Source organism: Podarcis cretensis, assembly GCF_951804945.1.
Source record: "Podarcis cretensis genome assembly, chromosome: 1".
In the NCBI taxonomy this organism is placed as follows: domain Eukaryota; kingdom Metazoa; phylum Chordata; class Lepidosauria; order Squamata; family Lacertidae; genus Podarcis; species Podarcis cretensis.
The window spans coordinates 81,901,193-81,920,676 of record NC_137170.1 but is presented as its reverse complement, the minus strand read 5'-3'; the positions used below and the strand labels follow the sequence as shown (position 1 = coordinate 81,920,676).

Below are 19,484 nucleotides of genomic sequence, written 5' to 3'. Positions count from 1 at the left end.
CTGACAAGGTCATTATAGCTTTTATATGCTGCACTTTTAACTAGAAACCCCACCTTCTGCCCCCTCCCCCTGTCCTACTAGATGAAATGGAATCAAACCATTAGGAAATAGTTATCCTCATCATCAGAGTGAGAGTGAGTTTATGCAGGTCTTCTCCAACCTGGTACCCTCCAGATGTTGTTGGGCTCCAGCTCACAGGAGCCCCATCCAGTGTGGCCAATGATGATGGGAGCTGTAGTCCGACAACATATGGAGGGCACCAGGTTGAGCAAGGCTGATTTTATGTGGATGAATTGGTGGGAGAAAGGAGAATGGCTGCAAAGCAAGGACGAGATTTGAGGGTTAGAATATGAGAAATGGTCATGAGTCTTGTGGAGACATCATGGAGAGGGCAGTCAGATGACAAGGAATGGGAGGAGATTGCAGTGGCGTAGCGTGGGTTGTCAGCACCCGGGGCAAGGCAAGTAATTTGCGCCCCCTAACCCATGGATTTGCGCCCCCTAACCCTAACCCCCAGATGTTGCGCCCGGTGCGCCCGGCCCCCCCTGCACCCCCCACGCTACGCCACTGGGAGATTGGGGAACTGGAGGAGTCTAACCAAGGGGAAGGTCCTAGTGGGTTGGCGACCTCCAGATTCCAGGAGAAGTCTGATCTCAGAGACACATGGATCTAGGGGAAGGGCTGAGCGGGTAAGTCATGAGAATGGCTCACTTCTGCATGCAACATCCCTGCCAGTTGAGAAGACTCGGGCGCCTCCATATCAGCGCAGATCCGCCCTCTCCTAAGGAAGCACTTGGGGATAAATCTAACAGCAAGACTCCACCTCCATCTCCAAGAACATGGAGTAGCAGCCGCAAGAACAAAGCAGTGTGAATTCCCCCCTGCCCCTCAGGTCAGTTGGCAGGTCTAAGTTGATGGTGGCAACCATATACAAGAAGAGCCATTGCGGATCAAGTCCCACAAGAGAGAGTGTCCATATCTCCACCTATGCTTCAGCCCACATGTTCAATTTCGAGCCACCAAATACTAAGCCGTCAGGTGAGGAAACAACCTATGGAGTGATGAGCCTTGAATGTGTGAACTGGGCCCAGGTTCAGGTGCCTGGAGGCCAGAGAGCATCCCAGCTCACAGGAAGCCATCATTTGGAGCCCCAGAAGAAGGCCTGTGGGTGGGTTGTGCTCAGCGCAGCATGACAAAACCCTTATAAACTGTGTGGAAAATTCCAGCCCCACTTAATCCCCAGGGCTTCTGAAAAACGGTGACATTCAGAAAAGATCCAAACAGGAAAGAATTAGCAGGAGAAATGCCTTTCTTATTGCGGCTGCCACGGCTGTGCCAGGAGTGAGTGCAAGCAGGAGCGGGCGGGCGGCAGCGGAGGGGCCACCCCCCGCTCCCCCCCCCCCGGCCTGCCTCTCTCTAAACATGCAGAGCTTACTTGGAAGATTAGGAGAGAACACAGCAAAAGACAACAGAGTTCCTTTTGTAATGGGGGTGGGATTAAGGAATCAAGTGACCGGTTGCAACTCCCAAGTGGGTTTCAGGCTTCTTAGAGCACCGTGTCACTGTCAGGTTCAATCACCCACAAGCCACAGAGGTGGGAAGAGGTGGAGTGTGGCGTGTGCCGACAAAGAACCTCGCCAGGACACATGCGAGGCCAAACATCTCCAGTCCCAGCTGCAGGGCCGGAGCCTGCTTTGGTAAGTAGCTCCCCGAGGGCTGCTGTGGCGCTGTCCTAGAATGGGACAGATTTTCTTTTTGCTTAGGGATATATGTGTTTCCACTTTTTTAAAACAAGGCACCTTATTTAGTTTATTTGGGGCAGAGGGAGGCTGCCAGTTCTGTACATTTGGCCATCACGAGAATACTGTCTATACAGATGCAAAGGAGGAACCACCTGTGGGGTTCTTGTATCTTTCACAGGAGAGGAGGGGGGTGCTGCAGGTGCAGCCTCTCTTGTTCCTGAAGGTCAAGCAACTCTTGCCACAATTTCCTCTTGCATAAACTAGGTCTTGTTCTCCTTTGCGGTTGGCCATGGGCTCTAAAGATGCACTTTAACATGCCAAAAAATGGCATTCTCACGTTGGGCATTCCAATGTTGACGTTTAAAATGATTTAATTTTTGAAAGCTGTTCCCCTTCCCCCCCTAAAAAAAGCACATTGGCAAACTCTTTTTTCCTCAATGTACAAAATCCAGTGATCTACTGTTCTATGAGATCCGCAGAGTATTTGCATTATAAAGGCCCCCCGGTGGGTGGGTGTCACAGCTTTGTATTTCAGAACAATTCACCTGAAATAGCAACTACCATACTCACAAGTCTCGTTCCATGCAGAGGAATCCGTGAACTGTAAAATAGTAGGAAATGCCACCATCAGCTGTGTTTTCCAAGCCTGTGCATGTTTGCTCTGCTGTAGGTCCCACGGTCTTCAATGGGACTTAACTCTCCCAAGTAGGTTTACATAGGATGTTAGCCTCAGCCAGCCTAACAGTAAGGACGAAAGCTGTTTCAAGTGTGTTACAAGGTAGTTCCTCCATGTTATGTGACTTTGGATATGGATCCTTCCTTATTTTAACAGTGTACGCCTGTCTGCACTTATAGAGTTTATAGGACTGTTTAGTGTCTGTAACTCTACCAGCTCCTGAGCCAAGGGAGCCTTAACCGGTGAGTACCAGGGAGAAGTTTGACTGGGGAAAACAATGAAGATACCTCTAACCGTAGGATATCAGAAGATGTATTCGCTTATTCTCAGATTGAGAATAAGGAGGAATTAGTGTTTTTGTTTCTCCATAGGTATTCCAGGTGCAGTACAAGGATATATCGAATCATAGTATACACCAATTTTTCCAACCCCACTGCTGAGGCAGAAAACCTGGTGCTATAGCATCTCTGAAAAGCAGGCATCCAGGCTTTTTTTTAATATCTCTAGCGAAGAAGAGCCCACCCAACACCTAATTCAAAGCACCCTGGCATCATATAATATAGAATATGCTCTTTCGCTTCACCGAATCCCACAAGAGGAAGCATTACAACTTTCTTTTTGCTCTTCTTCTTTGGCAATCAGTGCATTCTCTCCTCTGCTTCTAGAAATTTGATTTGGCATGGTTAACCTTCCAGTTTCCTCCCACAGTAAGCAATATAGCAGGGCAGGGGGGAATTCTAGACTAGGAGGGAAAGGGAAAGGCACAGGACTTTCTATATACTGCTGAAGAATTCACGGGCATTATTTACACAGGCAAGGCTTGGAGTTTTCCATCTTTGGTAAAAATGCACTCCGCATTTGAATTGCATGAGAAAAATTCTACCTGGGTGCGGTGGAGGCGCAAAGGAAGTTGCCATAACAAAACACACACACACACACACACACAAAATCAAGGAATATCTTCAAGTGGTTCAAGTATGTGTGTGTGTGTGGTCATTTCCTTTATCTTTTCCACATTTGTGGATTTGTTGTGTTGTGAGTTTTGGAGGGTGAGGTGGGGGTGGGGATAAGCTGTATGCCTAAATCCCTTCTAATTCCAGGGTCCAATGAAGTTTCAAATGCTGGAATAGCCAGGCAAGTTTCTTGGTAATGGCACCTAAGTATGGGTCCTTAGGGTAACGAAGGAAGTGGCTCTGTGTCAGAGAGGAAAGGGATGGGGCCCCCACCCCCACCAGGCTGTTAGTGTGAAGGACAAAGTTGTGTGTGAGCTAGAGGCTAGAAGCAGGCTGGACAGCTGCCTGGACACAGCCATGCTTGATTTCTGCTGGAATCTAATGTGGTTATGGGAGAATGCAGATGACTGTAGATTAGAAAATGAAATTAGCATTGGTGAACATTATCTGACTGGCATGTTTACCACCCATCTAGGAAAGAGGTGAAGGGGGCATTGTTTATGTGGTTATTCTAATATACACAATTTTAAAAGGTCTTCAGCAGCGTTGCTAGCATTGATGACAATTTTTAAAATAAAAGTATCTAGCTGTAAAATTACCAAATAGCAGCCCCAGACTAGACTGGGGGTTTATCTACACTCACTTTTTGTTGAGTGTGGGGGTTTTTGGGGGGGGAGGGCTGAGCTCTCCCCATGAGAACCTGCTCTTTAAGACTCAGTTGGAGCAAACATCAATTTGGGTTTCTCACAGATTGCTGTTTGCTCCAACTGAACTATAAAGAGTGGGTCTACACAGAGAAACTCTGGAGCAATGGGAAAAAAGGCATTTGGACATGGAGTTTTAAGGCACAGACCATGCCTGGAAAGCGTTGAGGAAAGGTAAGTGTGGATAAGCCCTGGCATTTTCTTGCTACCAATGCAGTCAGGTGCATAATCATCTTGGGGGAGGGGAGGGTTTGAGAGAGAGAAAGAGGCACAGCAAGACGGACAATGCAGCAGACAATATGCTTATTTGGGGGCTGAGCTATTCTTACAGATAGACTGGCTACCATACAACATTTCTGTGTTATGTATTTGGCATTACATATTGGAATAATCTTCAAGCTGCCTCTGGCAAACACGTGGCTAGGAACACAATAATATAAACACTGGGGCCTTGTGAAAGGTTCATCCATTACATTGAGCAACTCCAGGCGATGACATGACTGAGCCAGGAAATCCACATCATCAAGATACTGTTAAACCTACATGGTCAGGGGAAAAAATATTCCATAGAAAACATTTTGTAGTGTTTCTGCCTGCTTGGAAAAACTCGTCTAGAGGATAAGTTTGTGCATTTCTGTGAAACATGCATAGTACATGCAGAAAGTCTCTCCCACCTTTTACTGTACCTTATTTCTGCACCATACTATACAATCATCCCTCCTGCTCACCCCTATCCAAACACAACAGTCCAAACCAAATGTTGTTATTGATGGTTTGTGGGGAAGGCCCTTCTGAGAAGCAACATATTTTGGTCTCTCTTTAATGTGTAAACTATCTCCTGGGCAGCAGTCCAAACCTGAGTTGTTAGTACTACTGAATAAACTTTTTCTTACATCTCGCCTTTTCTTTTCCCATACTCCAACTTTTGGTTCCTTTAGATGTCCCCCAATTTCCTTCTCCTTATTTTCCAGTGTTGCTTCTTTATTCCTGCTCACTTCTTGCCTCAGGAGGAAAAGTTTTCTATTTGAAGGACTATCATAGAGGAAAGTCTTCTGTTTCAAGGCACCCTTTATTCAACGAACCATCCAATCCAAGTCTGATGTAAAGACAAATAATCTTAAGAAGAGAGAGCAGGGGTCTTGAAGTTGCCCACCTTAGCACATGGGCAGCAGACAGAGCAGGCACAGAGGACATCTGGCCCCAGCCTTCTCCATCATGGGAAGATGCATTCTGTTTCTTTCCAAATTGCACAGTGGAACTTCCTGCTTCTCTCCTCTCCCCTGTAGGCCCCTGTGCACCCTCAATATCTGCGCATGATGGTTGGGGGAGCCTCGGGACACTATTTAAAGTGTTTGGCTGTGGTTGCCTTAAAATGCCTTGTATATGTGTATCCAATATAATCTGACATCCTTACTTTCTGGAACAAATCGTGTTTGTGACATCAAGGATCCACCCACTGAGATCCTATCACATACTTTTTTCCAACATGGAAAATATGTCCATGCAAGAAAAAAGCATGCAACAAATGCAGCTTATCATGTACAATGATGGACATTTATTCTGCTGACCTGTATATCCGATCATTGATATATGGTTAGATAGATAGAAACTTTATTTGCATTAGCCACTAGCCATAACAATCTATATATGGTTTTCACAGTATATTTCCATCAGCATTTGTTGTCAAATTGAGATTGATTCATTGGGGCTATTATTCTAATAATTATCATCAATTTACTAATAGGTTTCTACACAATAGTCTCAAGACCGTGTACATTAAAAACAGTTAAAAATAGAAAAAAGCCAATACATACCAAACAAAACCGAAACCAAACAGAAGGGCCCATTTATCCGGCTGGGAAAACCTGTCAGAACAAAAATGTCTTCATTTGTTTCCTAAAAGTGGATGCCTGTCATATCTCGATAGGAATTCTATTACAATGGTACCTCGGGTTACATACGCTTCAAGTTACATACGCTTCAGGTTACAGACTCCGCTAACCTAGAAATATTATCTTGGGTTAAGAACTTTGCTTCAGGATGAGAAGAGAAACCGGGTGGGGGCGGCGCGAGGTCCCATTAGCTAAAGTGGTCTTCAGGTTAAGAACAGTTTCAGGTTAAGAACGGACCTCCAGGACAAATTAAGTACGTAACCAGAGGTACCACTGTATTGCACGGAACAGGGGCAGTCACTCAAAAAGCTCTGCTCCGAGTTACTGCAAGGCTACCTCCCCCCTCTCTCACACAAACACAATGAAATTGCATATAGTTTTGCCCAGTGCTTCCTTGCTTCCGTGGGTGTTGGTGTGTAAAAAAGAGGTGCCAGTATTCCTCTCAATAAAAGTGCTGTGGGTGTCAGCACAAAATGGCTGCCACGGGCAGCAAAAAAAAAAGCAGGTGATGGTTCCCTGCCCTGGTAAGAACCTTCACCCACAAAAAAGCACTGATTTTATCCAGGTTATCCAATTCCCCAACCTGCCAAAGCTGGTTTTGTCTTTCTACAGGATCCGCTCTCCCGCAATGGGCCTCAACCCCCATCATGTCGTTGTTTCTTTCTTAGCAGGCCTTGTGATGACAGTGACATACACATACCGTGTAGCTGATGCACGCCTGGGCACCTTCTCACAGCTCCTGCTCCGATGGAAAGGGAGCATCTACAAACTCCTCTATTGCGAGTTCTTAATCTTCATCTCTTTCTACTTCGGCATCAGCCTCATCTACAGGTGAGCACCGGCATTTCTTTTAAGCCTGTTGGTTTCTTTAGGGTCTTTCTGCACGCATCATGCAAGCATGTTTTAGATTTGGCAGGGGAACAATTGGTAGAGGACGGTTCAATATCTCATTCAGTTGTAGCCTATCAGTCTTCCTTTTGAGAGACAGGGAAGGAGGAGCCTGTACTTCAGGGTCTGCCTCCTCCTCCTTTTAATCTGCATTCCATCCAGGAATAACTCCAGAGGGTAAGAAAGGGGATAGTGGGTGTCCCATCAAAAATGCTTCCCACTATGCTTTCTGTTCCCACATAAGTAGAGCCAGAAAAACAACACAGCTTAATCTGAACCACAGCAAACTATTTTTTAAAAAAAAAAAAAACACAGTAGATTTTGGCCTTTGTTTTGAGCTCATTCTTTGGAAAGGCAGTGGGTGCTTTTAAGGAAAGAATGTTTCCCTCCTCCTCTCCCCAAACTCCCAAACCAACAAACAGGAGTCTGTTGAGCTGTAGGAAGGAGGCAGCTCTCCAGAGAGGAGGCCTGAGGCCGGGCACAGTTGCCTGACTCAACCAAGGAGGCAGCACCCTCAGAAGTCAGCGAAAAATAAAATATTTTTTTATTTATAAAATCTGAACACTTATAAAAACAGACCCAACGGTGAGGGGATTGTGTTCAATCTTGTACTAGAGCTGTGCAATGGAGGAAACATAGAACCATAAAGAAAAAAATTATTCTAAAGATTATATTTCCCCTAGATTTGAGTGTTTGAATGCTCAGAGAAACGTGAGGTTATATAAGCAAAGCATTACATTGCTACATTGAGGGACAAGATCTTACTGCACACAACAAATGAAAACAAAAGTGAATTTGTTGTACAGTATTGTCCAAAGAGCAACCAGAGCCCATGATTCTGCAGGAAGCTCTTTTTCTTCCTTTTTGCTTTTCTCAGTACCCATTACTGAGAAATCCCCTTTGTAGTTTTGAAACTGGAAATATTCCCCTGTGCTTCAATTACAGGCTGGTTCTGAATGAGAGCCAAAGGCTGATGTTTGAGAAATTGGCTATGTACTGCAATAGCTATGCCGAACTGATCCCGGTGTCCTTTGTACTAGGTAAGGCATGTAAAAATGGGGAAAGAATGGTGTGGAACCCTTACATTGTTTATTTGCTTATTTGTAACATGTAAAGCCATGGCCAGCAAAAACATTTTGGTGCTTGAGGCAGAAAATCCAAAATGGTGCCCCACCTATCCCTAATATCTCTCTATCTGTACTTAGAATGATCAGTAGCAAAGCACTTCAGCTGAGAATCAGAGACTCTGTTGTTTCTCAATTATAACAATAGGGAAATATTTTTCTCCCTCTCTCATAACATCCTATTGAAGCTGAATGTTGGAAAATTTGGAACACACAAAAAAAATAAAGTACTTCTTCACAAAGGAGGACATAATTGGGCTATGACAGCTGTTCCTGCCTGGCATGAAATCTGAAGGCTGCTGGAGAAGTTCGCATAACTATGTCTTCTCTGAGAGGCAAGATGGCTCTCTGCCAAGAGTACCATTCTTACTGACAGTTTCATGTCAGGCTTTGACAAAGCATTCTCCCTACTCTGGGCTCATAAGACTATGAGGAACAGTGTGATAGAGCCCATTCTGACAGGGTATTGCTAAATGAGAGAAGAGCAGGGCTGAGGGATCTTTCTCACAGGATCAACTGCATATACTGCAGACAAAGATCTCGCAAGCTCAGGTACTACAGCCAGGGTGCTGAGCATATAATGAGGCCACCCAGAGTCAAGCAAATATAATTTGGATTCAAAGATTTTCAGCTTTCTTCAGTTTTGTGAGACAAAAAATTGAACATGCACAAGTGATGTCTTGTGAAAGCTCAAAATGGAAAAGGTTTGTGCTCAGAGCTTCTGTGTGTGTCCCTTTACTCCGCCAATTTTGCTCAAATTGGATCTGTTCCAATTGGATCTGGACCTTTCCTTTTGGTTCCTATCATCCTCACTAACCATCTCTTTGTTTTTACTCTAGGCTTTTATGTCACCTTAGTGGTGTCTCGATGGTGGGGACAGTATGAGAGCATCCCATGGCCTGACCGCATTATGAACCTGGTCTCAAGTAGCGTGGATGGGAAGGACGAGTATGGCCGCCTCCTTCGGCGCACGCTCATGCGCTACATCAATCTGCTGGGTGTGCTGATCTTGCGCTCGGTCAGCACTGCTGTCTTCAAGCGATTTCCCAGCATCGAACATATTGTGACAGCAGGTACTATCCATTGCAGTGATGACCAACTAAGACAAAATGTGCTTAAAGTGATTCCCATCCTCCGGGCCACAAATGAAGACATCCAGGGGGACCCTTTTTGAGATGCTAAGAGTTGGTTAGAGGAGGGAGGGAGGCAATCTTGCTTGTTAATTACATTTATATCCTGCTTTTTTTTTCCTCCAAAGAAACTAATAGGCAGTGTACAGGGTTATCCCCGTTGCTACAACAGTCATGTGAGGTAGGTTGGCCCGAATATATGCCACACTTTTTTTCCAAATTCCGACCATGAAAAGTTAAACTGCAGCTTAAATTTGTGATCTTACAAAAATTGGGTTTTATGATATCGCTGCTGAAACAGACATACGGTAAAATGGAACAGGTGTGAGTGCCTGTGGAATTTTAAGGGAGTGACATATTCAAGTGCAGTATTGTCTTTTTTTTCTTTTTCCCCTTGAATTTTAAAGGTGCGGCTTATATTCAGGTACAGCTTATATTTGGGGCAATATGGTAATATCTGTGTTTATTTACAAATATATATTTGAATTCGTGCTGTCTATTGTGTTATTAATTTTTGCTGTTTACTTTTAAGGCGCTTCAATATTTTGAGGTCCCAAAAATTGTTTTTGAGATCAACAGGTTTATTTCCTCTCCAAATACAACCTGCGTGACAGGATTCCTGTAAACTGTCCTCCTCCTCTCCCCCATCTTCTTGTCTGCATAGGCCTGATGACTCCAGAAGAACACAAGAAGTTTGACAGTTTAAACTCACCCCATAACAAGTTCTGGATCCCCTGCGTGTGGTTCTCGAACCTGGCAGTGAAGGCACGTAATGATGGAAGGATCCGTGACAGTGTGCTCCTGCAAGGCATCTTGAATGTGAGTTCATGATATGCAAGTGGGTGTCAGCCAACCATGCTGTAGTTTCCTGAACAGAGAACATCAGGTCTCTCTCCAGGAAGGAGCAGAGGCAGAATAATTGCTGCAGGCCATCAAGGATGGGATATGATGATAGGCAGCTTAAGACCAGACAGGACAGTGGTATGCGGGGAGCTGCGGACCCAAAACCCTCTGTGTCCCTACTGACAAAATAACAAAACAATATTGCAATTGGCAGTGCTCACTTTGGGCTCAGAGAAGGCAAGTCAGTGGAAAGGATAAAGCAGGGTCATGTGAGTCTGTGATGTGCTTCAAGGACCACAAGGAGGAACCCTCACAAAGAGTGGAAGGATGAGAAAAGGAGGGAGAACTGTTTCAGTGGGTGCAGCTGTTTCACACAGCAGCCGATTTTGACTCAGTGCTGCTCATGAACGCATGTTTTTCACAGTGTCCACACAACTTCATCCTCCTTAAAACACCACCCCTGCATCCCCATTTAATCTGGATTTACCAGTTCTGGCTTTATTTATTTTTAACTTAATGGGTTTTCCATAGAAACAATAAATCCTGATTAAATGGGAAAATACAGTGGGATGGCAATTTGATGAGGACATTGCGAGAGAAACACTCTTAATATTTTTGCATTCTCCCAAGTTTCCTCTTATGTCTACAAAAACAGGACTTTTCGTGTTGCGGCATCTGCCCTCTGGAATGTGCTCCCAGTAATCATCAGACAGGTGCATATAATACTAGCATTTAAGCATCTCCTTAAAACGCATTTGTTCATCCAGGCTTTCCTTGAGAGGCAATCCAGTTAAGCTATTAATCTGATTCATTGATGCATTATTTGTAATTTGATTTTATTTATGATTTTATGTTGTTCACCGCCTCAGTATTTTTTAAATGTTTGGCAGTATACAAATATTTGCAAAGAAAGAAATAATAAAGGCAAAATTGGGGGGACGGACCTCTGGGGTGGATCATCTGTACCTTTATCAGTACTTGTCCTTCCCTCCAACAGGAAATGAACACTTTGCGCAGTCAGTGTGGGAGACTCTATGGGTATGATTGGATCAGCATTCCATTGGTCTACACACAGGTGAGAACTGGTATATATTCTCCAGACAAAATTAAATGAGTCTTGGTCCCACTTAAAATCAAGCTAGCTCACTTAACACTCATTTATTTCAATGGGATTTAAAATAATCAGACTTGCTATCAAAATGCAAAGCAAGCTGGAGCAACTCCTGTACAAGGAAGCGTAACAACATTTGGGGCTTTTTAGTTTAGAAAAAAAGGGGTGAGTTGAGGAGAGGGCAGTGGCAGAGCTTCATGCTCCGGCACGGGGAGGGGGGCGGAGAGCAGACGGGGGGGCTGGTGTGCGTCCCCGGGGTGTGGTGCATCACCTGCAGGGGTGTGGCACGTATCCTGGAGGTGTGGCACGCCTATGGGGGCAGCGCAGCGCAGGCATGGGGCACAGCCGCGATGGCATCCCACCGGGATCACGCTGCCGGGGATGGTGCGCCCCCCCGCACTCCTATTCCTCCGCCAGTGGGAGAGGGGACATGAATACAGTGGGTCCCCCCCCCCACTTTCTTTCTCCTAATATTAGAATATCTGGGGTTATGCAAAAAAGCTAGATGATTGGAGTTTCAGAGCAGACAAAAGGATGTATTTCTTCACACAGTGCACTATGGAATTTGCTCCCACCAGATGTAGTGAAGGCCACCGATGTAAGGGATATGAAAAATTCATGTAGGATAAGGCTGTCAGTGGCTGCTGCTGGTCATGGTGGCTGTTGCTACTTCCAGGAGCAGAGACAGCATGCTTCACAATAGCAGTCACTTGGCAATGGCCGCGGTAGAAGGCTGTTTCCACATGCCCTGCTTTCACCACTGTGGGAAATGCATTGCTGGGCTAGATCAGCCTTTGGTCTGACCCAACAGGGCTCTTCTATTATTAGCCTCAGAATACATCCAAAGTCCTCATGTACAAATATGTACCTGCACTTAAACCCCTTCCACTTGAATCTCCAAGTGGGAGGGAGGTTATTGGTTTGTGGTTGTTTCCTTTGCTCTCATTTTTATTGTGTGTTTTGTATTTTTATCTTGCATTCTTTATGTTGTGAAACATAAGAATCTACAGATGAAGGGCGGTATACAAATTTAATAAATAAATAAAATGGTTAGCTTTCCCCACCACAACCACAGATATTCATACTGCATGCATGATCTTCTGTAGCCTTCACACCCATTCCTTGCATCACCTTCTCATGTAACCTTTGTTTACGAATCTCATACACACAACTCTAGTGTGCCAGACATTGTATGCTCAAGTCACGTCTTATGCAGTTGCAGTCAAACACATAGCACATAGCACATAATAACTCGCCATACAATGACAGGGAATTTTCATGACTAATGAGTTTGGGTCCTTATTTTCTCTGAGTACATGCTCTTTTTCTTCTTGAGCATATCAAAACTTGCCCTACTAGCTCACTCCCATCCACTGAATCATGTTTTTGCCTGAGCCCTACAAACACAGCTTCACAGCTCTTGGCATGCTGTTCCTGCCCTCTGTGCAAAAGGAAGGCTGTTATCTGCATTAGACACCAGGCATGTTAACTGCTCACCACCGCCCAAACTGCAGCCTCGGGGTAGACGTTATGGTGCCAGCTTCCTCACATGCCTTATGCAACCCTGTTGCTTAAATAGTGCACTCTGCCAGACTCTCTTGTGCCGAGAAAAAGAATTTCAGGTTGATGGAAGGTATATATCGAACCCTGCAAGCCAGGATGAAAGGCAGATAAAGGTCAAGGCTGTACATGCACAGTCTATTTCCATGAATTAGTTGTTTTCTGCATAGCCATAGGGACTTAAATAATGACAGGTGGCATTCTGAGCCAGATTTTGGATTGCAAATGATGTAGAAATGATATGGGACATTAACCACGGTGCCTTTAGAAGTCCCATATATTGGAAAGATCAAATAGAGAATTGTAAAACTCAAAAAAGCTGAAGAATTAGTAGAGAATTTAGAGCCAGAGTAGTTCTTTTGAGGCAAAAGGGATGAGGAAGTGAGACAATAACTGAGTTCTTCAAAATCTTTGGGGCTTTCCAGACAAAGGTCCTTTTTCATGGAAATATAACCATGCTTTCACCTAGTGCTTTTTCTAATACTAGCCACATTTTAAAAATCCCCATAGATCTTCCCAGTGTGGAAGCAAATGGGCCTTAACTTGATGCAAGAAGATAACATGGGTTGTTGTTTTTTTGTACTGAAACTGTACGAGGGATTCACTCAAGTACTGGAAGATGTGGAAGAAGAAAAAAAGAAATGAAAAGAACCAATGGAAGGGGTTTAGAACGGTGGTGCTTACCCATGTGGTAGGCAGGTGGGTGAGGGGCAGGTGATGTGTCTTGCAGCAGTCTCATAGGCATTTCAGACCCCATGGGTACATGTGGCATCAGGGAAACCACAGCAAAAGAGACAGAACACAGTTGTGCTTGTTGAGGGCGAGAAGCTTATTTTCTTGGGTTAATGACTTTAGTCTGGGTCATAATGATACTACCCCTGCAGAAGCACTTCCTTTTGTGAACTATAGCTTAGCAATGGCTGTGCAACTCCCACCCCAATAAGCCATGGCGTCTTAAAAGGCCCTAACACACTGTGTCTCTTTCTCCAAGGTGGTCACAGTGGCCGTTTACAGCTTTTTCCTCGCTTGTTTAATTGGTCGACAGTTCCTGGACCCTGCAAAGGCATATCCTGGCCACGAGATGGATCTCTTTGTGCCCATCTTCACCTTCCTGCAGTTTTTCTTCTATGCTGGCTGGCTAAAGGTCAGTTCAAAGGACAGAGTGTGGATTCCCCCAGGAACTTCTGCCCATCAGGATAGAACTTCCGAAGTTCTTTTTTAAGTAGCCGAGACACACCCTGAAGCCACTTTAGACAGAGGCAAATCCAGGATTTATAGAGTGGCCAAAAGTCCACGTGATGGCGGCAGACCTAGATCTTCAAACATAGGTCTGCCCATCCATGGGTAACTGGAAGATGGTGGGTGATTTAAAGGACCAAAGGGGCATGCAAATGCGAGGTGCTGTGCCTTCTGTTCCAACCACCACTCTTACCTCTGCAGGCCATCCCATCAAGAGGTTTTCTTTCTAGTGAGCTGGCTTAAAAAAATATATTATTAAGCTGCTGGAGCTGGCAAGGTCTTCTTCAAATGCAAATTGTATTGGTAAGGCAGTGCATAGCAAGCAAATACATCAACATCTCACTTTCTTTTTTTCTTTCTTTTTTTACAAAGTGCCAGATCCTTTTGGTCTGTTAACCTTGCCTTTTAATCCTGCTGACTGGACAAGATAAAATTGTCTTAAATATAATAGTGAAGCCCATTTTTAAAAGCAATCTGGACCACCCTTAGTTCCACAACTAAGGAGCTATTTTCATTTCAATTCATTTAATTTAAAAGCAGTTCTAAACCGCATAATATGTAACAATCTCTAACCAGTATATAAGAGTACAAAACAAAAGCAATTAAACGTTATTGTAAAGCTAAAAATACAACATATAAACCAGTAAAACAGCATTATGAAAACATAAACAGGATTTCAGCAATAACAGACCAACCTACTGAGTCAAGGAAAGCCTAGGTTAACAGGTATGGGTGGTATTCAGCTAAGTTTTACTTGACTTAGTCATGTCCATTAATTTCAGTGGGTGTACTCTGAGTAAAGCTTCGTTACCTACCAACCTATGTCTTCACAAGACATCTGAAACAACTGATGGATGAAATTTCATGTCCAGTGCTGATCAGCAATGCTTTCATTGCACACATTTCACAGGTAGCTGAACAGCTCATTAATCCATTTGGGGAGGATGACGACGACTTTGAAACCAACTGGCTCATTGATAGGAATCTGCAGGTGAGTCTGAGGCCTGGCTATTACAGAACTCAGGGAAGGTCTTTCTTACGCTTCCCACAGGGCAGCTCTTTCCCCTTTGAGGCTCAACATTCCTTCTCAGCGATTCATTAGACATCCAGCATTCAATAAGATGAAATCATGGCTCTGAGAAAAAGCTTCATATAGCATTAGCAGGTCTCTGAGCCAAGCATGACTTTCTTGGTGTGTGGCTTTGTTATCAGAAGGCCTAGTGTGCATCTAACTTAACGTATGACATTTCAAGCTGTTTCTATATCAAAATTTGGAAGGAGGCTTCCCATACTCACCCCTCCTTGAGCTTTCACTCTTTATTGTACCTTTGATCATTTGCTTGCTACTCATGATCTCATGCTGCTTCCTGTACATCAAAGGCAGCTCATAATCAACCTTTCCTCCTAGGCAGGTGTAAAGGTTGTAGGGGATTACTTGTGTGTAAATGGCTTTCAGATTAGTTAGATCGCTAGACCAACCATGCTCAGGCTGGCAGCTCGTCCTCCGTGACCTGTTAGTCACTTGCAGAATCCGTCAGTGGGCGTCTCTTGAACCTTTTCCAGCATAAAATCTATTTGACCCCAAGTCACCTCCTACTTTCCCTGCGTGGAACTCGTCTGCGCAAGTAAGGGGAAGGCAGGGGCGTGCCACCGCTCTCTCCACTAGTTTCTGGTGAAGGGTCTCGGAGATCTGCCTCCAATTCCTCCAACTCCCCCTCTTCTCTACTGGTGTTACGCTGAATTCCTTCCCCCCTGCTGGTTCCCTCTCCGGCATCGCTCTGGAGCCCTGCCTCCGCCTCTCGCTCCGATGTCAGTTCCCTGACAGCAGGCCTGCACAACTTGTGGTCCACCAAGCTGAGCATAGCCCCATTCAGCCATGAGCTGAGCCTACTACAGACGCCATAAACCTCCAGCTTTTTTTTTGTCTGCCTGGGACTCACTCACTCAAAAAAGGAGAGGGTTATCAAGACTCCAGCAAGCCACAATAACATAGTTATCTTAGTGAGCTGCTCTATTATCATAAGCTCTCCAGCACTCTCAACTGAACACAGTCATCGCCTCAGCTATTCTTAAATTGCAACCACCCCAAATTATTAGAAATGAATGTTTTCTCAGAAATGGAAGAATAAGAGCAAACGCATTCACAGCGCCATTGAGTTTTGACCCCATTGTGCCTGACATGTATGTCTTGTCTACGCAGGTCTCCCTTATGGCAGTGGATGAAATGCACCAGGACCTGCCCACTCTGCAGAAGGACCCATATTGGAACGAACCAGACCCACAGCCACCCTACACAGCAGCAACTGCGGATTATAAGCGGACATCTTTCCTGGGCTCGACCTTTGACATCAGGCAAGTGAAGCTACCTAAAGCAACCCTTTCCCGACCCAGGAGATGAAGTAGGCGTTTGCCTATGGAAGCTCATGACATTATACACGTGTTTGTCGTTATAGTTCCACAAGAGTTTTGAGAATTACTAGCAGAAAACCCAAGGAGGAGATAAAATAACATGTTGCAGTGGGGAGTGCTCCTGTTCAGGGTTCCAGCCAGCCAGCCATGCCCTCTTCCTGCACACAAAGTAATAAACCAGAAGAGGACAGTGTTCAACAGAACGTATTAAAAAAAAGCTTAAAACATTTTGTACTTCCACAAGCCTGCTCTTGTGCATGGATGATGCCATTTGGGCTACGTAAGGAGAATGAGTTTGCAGTTAGCATATAATTTGACATTCCTCCAATGCTCACACCACTCTTTTTACATCAGCTTCTACCAGAACGTGTCATTTGGCTGTTTTGAGGTGCTGTGGAGCTTGTTTTTGCTGTTGCTATGGCTCCCAGCAGAACCTCAGTCACCCAAACCACAAATAGCCAAATTCTTTGTGATATGTTGCCAAGACTCACCTCTTTAGCTCTGCCACACCTCACCTTGTGGCCTGCAGGTAATCAAGTGAATACCACTGGCCAAAGTAATCAAGGCGCAGACTGCCAAATAAGCTGTTTATGAACATCTTCATCCTCTGAGGTGTTTGAATAAATAGGACTGTGCTATATGTCATGTCTGAGCAACTTGTCTCATAGGTCAGCTTCTCGTGGTGCAGGATTTTCATATTTTTGTTTTGTAAGCACACAAAGAGCCGGCCCTATCATTGGGCAGAGTGAGGCAGCTGATTTTAGATATCATAAGAAGGCAGCAAATTGTTAGTGATTTATTATTGATTTTTTTTACTGCCAAGGAGTGGGGAGAGCTGCTTGTGGAATTTTTTTTTTTGCCTCAGGTGCCAAACTAACTTGACCAGCTTTGGATATTGCACCCCTTGACGAGGAGGAATTTTGCAGCAAAATGTCTTGGGCCAAACCTGGAAGTAACAAACAAGCATGAGTAGACATGCTAGTACAAACACAGAAGTATTCCTACTGGACACAAGAATCATTGACTGGCATGGTCAAGCATCTACCAAGTCCCATACGTCAATAGCTGAGAGCCCCCTGGTCCCACCCCTTTTCCTCTTCCTTGCTGCTGCTGCCCACTTGCTCACCTCTTCTCTCTCTCTCTCTCTCTCTCTCTCTCTCTTTCTCTCTGGCCCACAAAGGGGGTGAGCAAGTGAAGAGCCATGTTAGTGAGGAGCAGCAATCTGTGCCACATTTGCTTGCTCACTGGTTCTTCTCTGCCTGGTGAACACTGAACAGGTGACAGCAATAGTCAGGGGAAACAGCAGCAACAGGGGCTGGAAGTGGGACCCCTGACATAAGTTGGAGAGAGGTGGTAAAGGGGCACTGAGGCTGTTTTCTCTCCAAGGGCTCCCCAGAACATGGAGATGGCACTGTTCAGAGTGCACCCAACATAGGAGTTTAGAGCCACCCTACATGTTCTAATCTCTCCAGTCACTGTGTGCAACTGCCTGTTTCCCTTCTCCAGCATGCAGAAAGAAGAGATGGAATTCCAACCCCTGGAACAGATTAAAGAGTACGAGGAAGCAAACCACTCCACCCCATTGCTGGGCCACATCAGCCGCTTCCTGAACGTCCAGTCCCCCACCTTCCCCAGGTCGTCCAGAATGAACCTGATGCGCCGGAGGAATGACAGTGTGCCTTCTTCCCCTTATTACGCCTACCCAGATGTGGGCAAACCCGGCAGCCCAACCAGTATCAACCAGCAAAGGGGAGACTGCTCCCCGGCAAGCTTCACCTCCCAGGACCAATGGGACAAGGCGGCCAGCAAGCTGAGAGAATTTGACGCCTTCATGTCCACTCCGTTCTACGAGAGGCCTGGCTTCTACAGCGCCCCACAGACGCCCATCAACTCCATCCCCATGATCTTTCCATCCAGACGTCAAGGCCGCAAGAAGCCGCCTGCTCTCTCCAGCATCGCCGCCTGCTCTTCTTCTTTGAGGGACAACTCCACCAGCCAATCTCCTGGCAGAGCCAGTGACATGGACAGAAGTGAGAACTCTCTTGGATCGGGAACTAGAGAAACTTTTGTTTGGCCAATGGAGAAAGGCCAGGCTGCAGACTCCTTGGCAGTGACCATTGAAGAGGTGGCAAAAAACTTGACCAGTGGTTCGAAGGAGATTGCCCCCTTGGGAAGCCCAGGAGGGCCTCTGTCCTCAGCGAGCTCAGCAAGTCCCAAGTTTCCTTTCTTTGCGGAGTCCCCGGATCCTGAAATGCAGGCAAACGTCAAGGGTCTGAAAGGCCACCGGCAGCCCTGGTTTACACCAGACCGCTCAGCAACTCCAAACCCAGACTACCCCACCTACCTCCACTCCTATGGTATCAAGACCCCTAGCAGCAATGGCCCTCCCACCTGCTTTCCCTTCACACCCTTGACATCCCCAGTGCTTGAGAGATCCCGTCTGGGCAAAGCAAACGCTGCTGTTGGCTCTGCCTCGGAGGCTTCTCCTGGAGGCATGGAGCAGGATTCGCCAACAGCGCCGGGGGCTGCCAGAGATGCAGGAAGTGGAGTCACCAACACTTATCATACCAAGGATCAGAGAAAGGCAGCCAGCTCTTCTCCCAATGACTCGGGCATCTCCCTAGCAGAAGGAGACTTTGTTGGGCTAATGGAAGTGATCATGGAAACCAGCGAGAGCACAGCTGATGAAGGGAAGGAGGCAGAGATAACTAAATGAAATGGGCTCACAGATGCGTTTCATCTAGGATGGCATGGTTTTTTAAAAAATGAAGCTTTGTGGGTGCGCAGCCTCTTAAGAAACACCAGAATCACATACAATGAGCTACAGAACAGCTGAGAAGGCAAAAACATTGGGTTGAACAGATCACACCATAGATAATGCATAGGCTTTTGCTTACATGCTGGTTAAGAGTCATTCAGGGCACTTGAGCACCACACGATTATGAAACCAGGTCTTATTCCAGCAAGCCAAGGAGAGTGTGGGAGTCCCAGAAATATCCCAGTTGCTCCCAAAGAACAATCCCATCCCTGAGCGGAGGATCAACAAGCATCAGACAGCAGTACTAATTGGTCAGTCCCACCATTCCAAGAAAGAGGCCCGCCCAATGTTCTGAGACAATATAGAGTGATATAATCTTTTTGAGAATGAGAGTGAAGTTTGCTTCCACTTCTAACACTGCAGGGGGGAAAAGGTGTCAGGTCTCAAAAATTTGG

At 45.5% G+C, this 19,484-nt stretch overlaps 1 protein-coding gene across 4 annotated transcripts; it reads left to right on the top strand.

Moving 5' to 3' along the window:
- The first annotated feature begins 1,478 nt into the window (after window positions 1-1,478).
- On the top strand, window positions 1,479-19,453 carry BEST1 (bestrophin 1). 4 transcript variants are annotated; one of them, XM_079989466.1, is made up of 10 exons: window positions 1,479-1,697; window positions 6,639-6,798; window positions 7,801-7,895; window positions 8,819-9,052; window positions 9,774-9,928; window positions 10,950-11,027; window positions 13,615-13,767; window positions 14,773-14,853; window positions 16,063-16,214; window positions 17,778-19,453. In XM_079989466.1, the coding sequence occupies exons 2-10, from the start codon at window positions 6,647-6,649 to the stop codon at window positions 18,985-18,987; spliced, it is 2,310 nt and encodes a 769-aa protein (XP_079845592.1). In that variant the 5' UTR covers window positions 1,479-1,697; window positions 6,639-6,646; the 3' UTR covers window positions 18,988-19,453. The 4 variants fall into 4 exon arrangements, with proteins under 4 accessions (XP_079845592.1, XP_079845593.1, XP_079845591.1 ...); XM_079989467.1 differs by having other exon boundaries at window positions 6,636-6,798; XM_079989465.1 differs by lacking the exon at window positions 1,479-1,697 and adding an exon at window positions 5,922-6,491 and having other exon boundaries at window positions 6,636-6,798.
- The last annotated feature ends 31 nt before the right edge of the window (window positions 19,454-19,484 follow it).

Coding starts and splice junctions, on each gene's coding strand:
- BEST1 (XM_079989465.1), top strand. CDS start 6,329: ATGAAATTGCATATAGTTTTGCCCAGTGCTTCCTTGCTTCCGTGGGTG. Junction 6,492..6,635: donor GGTGATGGTTCCCTGCCCTG/GTAAGAACCTTC, acceptor TTTCTTTCTTAG/CAGGCCTTGTGATGACAGTG. Junction 6,799..7,800: donor GGCATCAGCCTCATCTACAG/GTGAGCACCGGC, acceptor CTTCAATTACAG/GCTGGTTCTGAATGAGAGCC.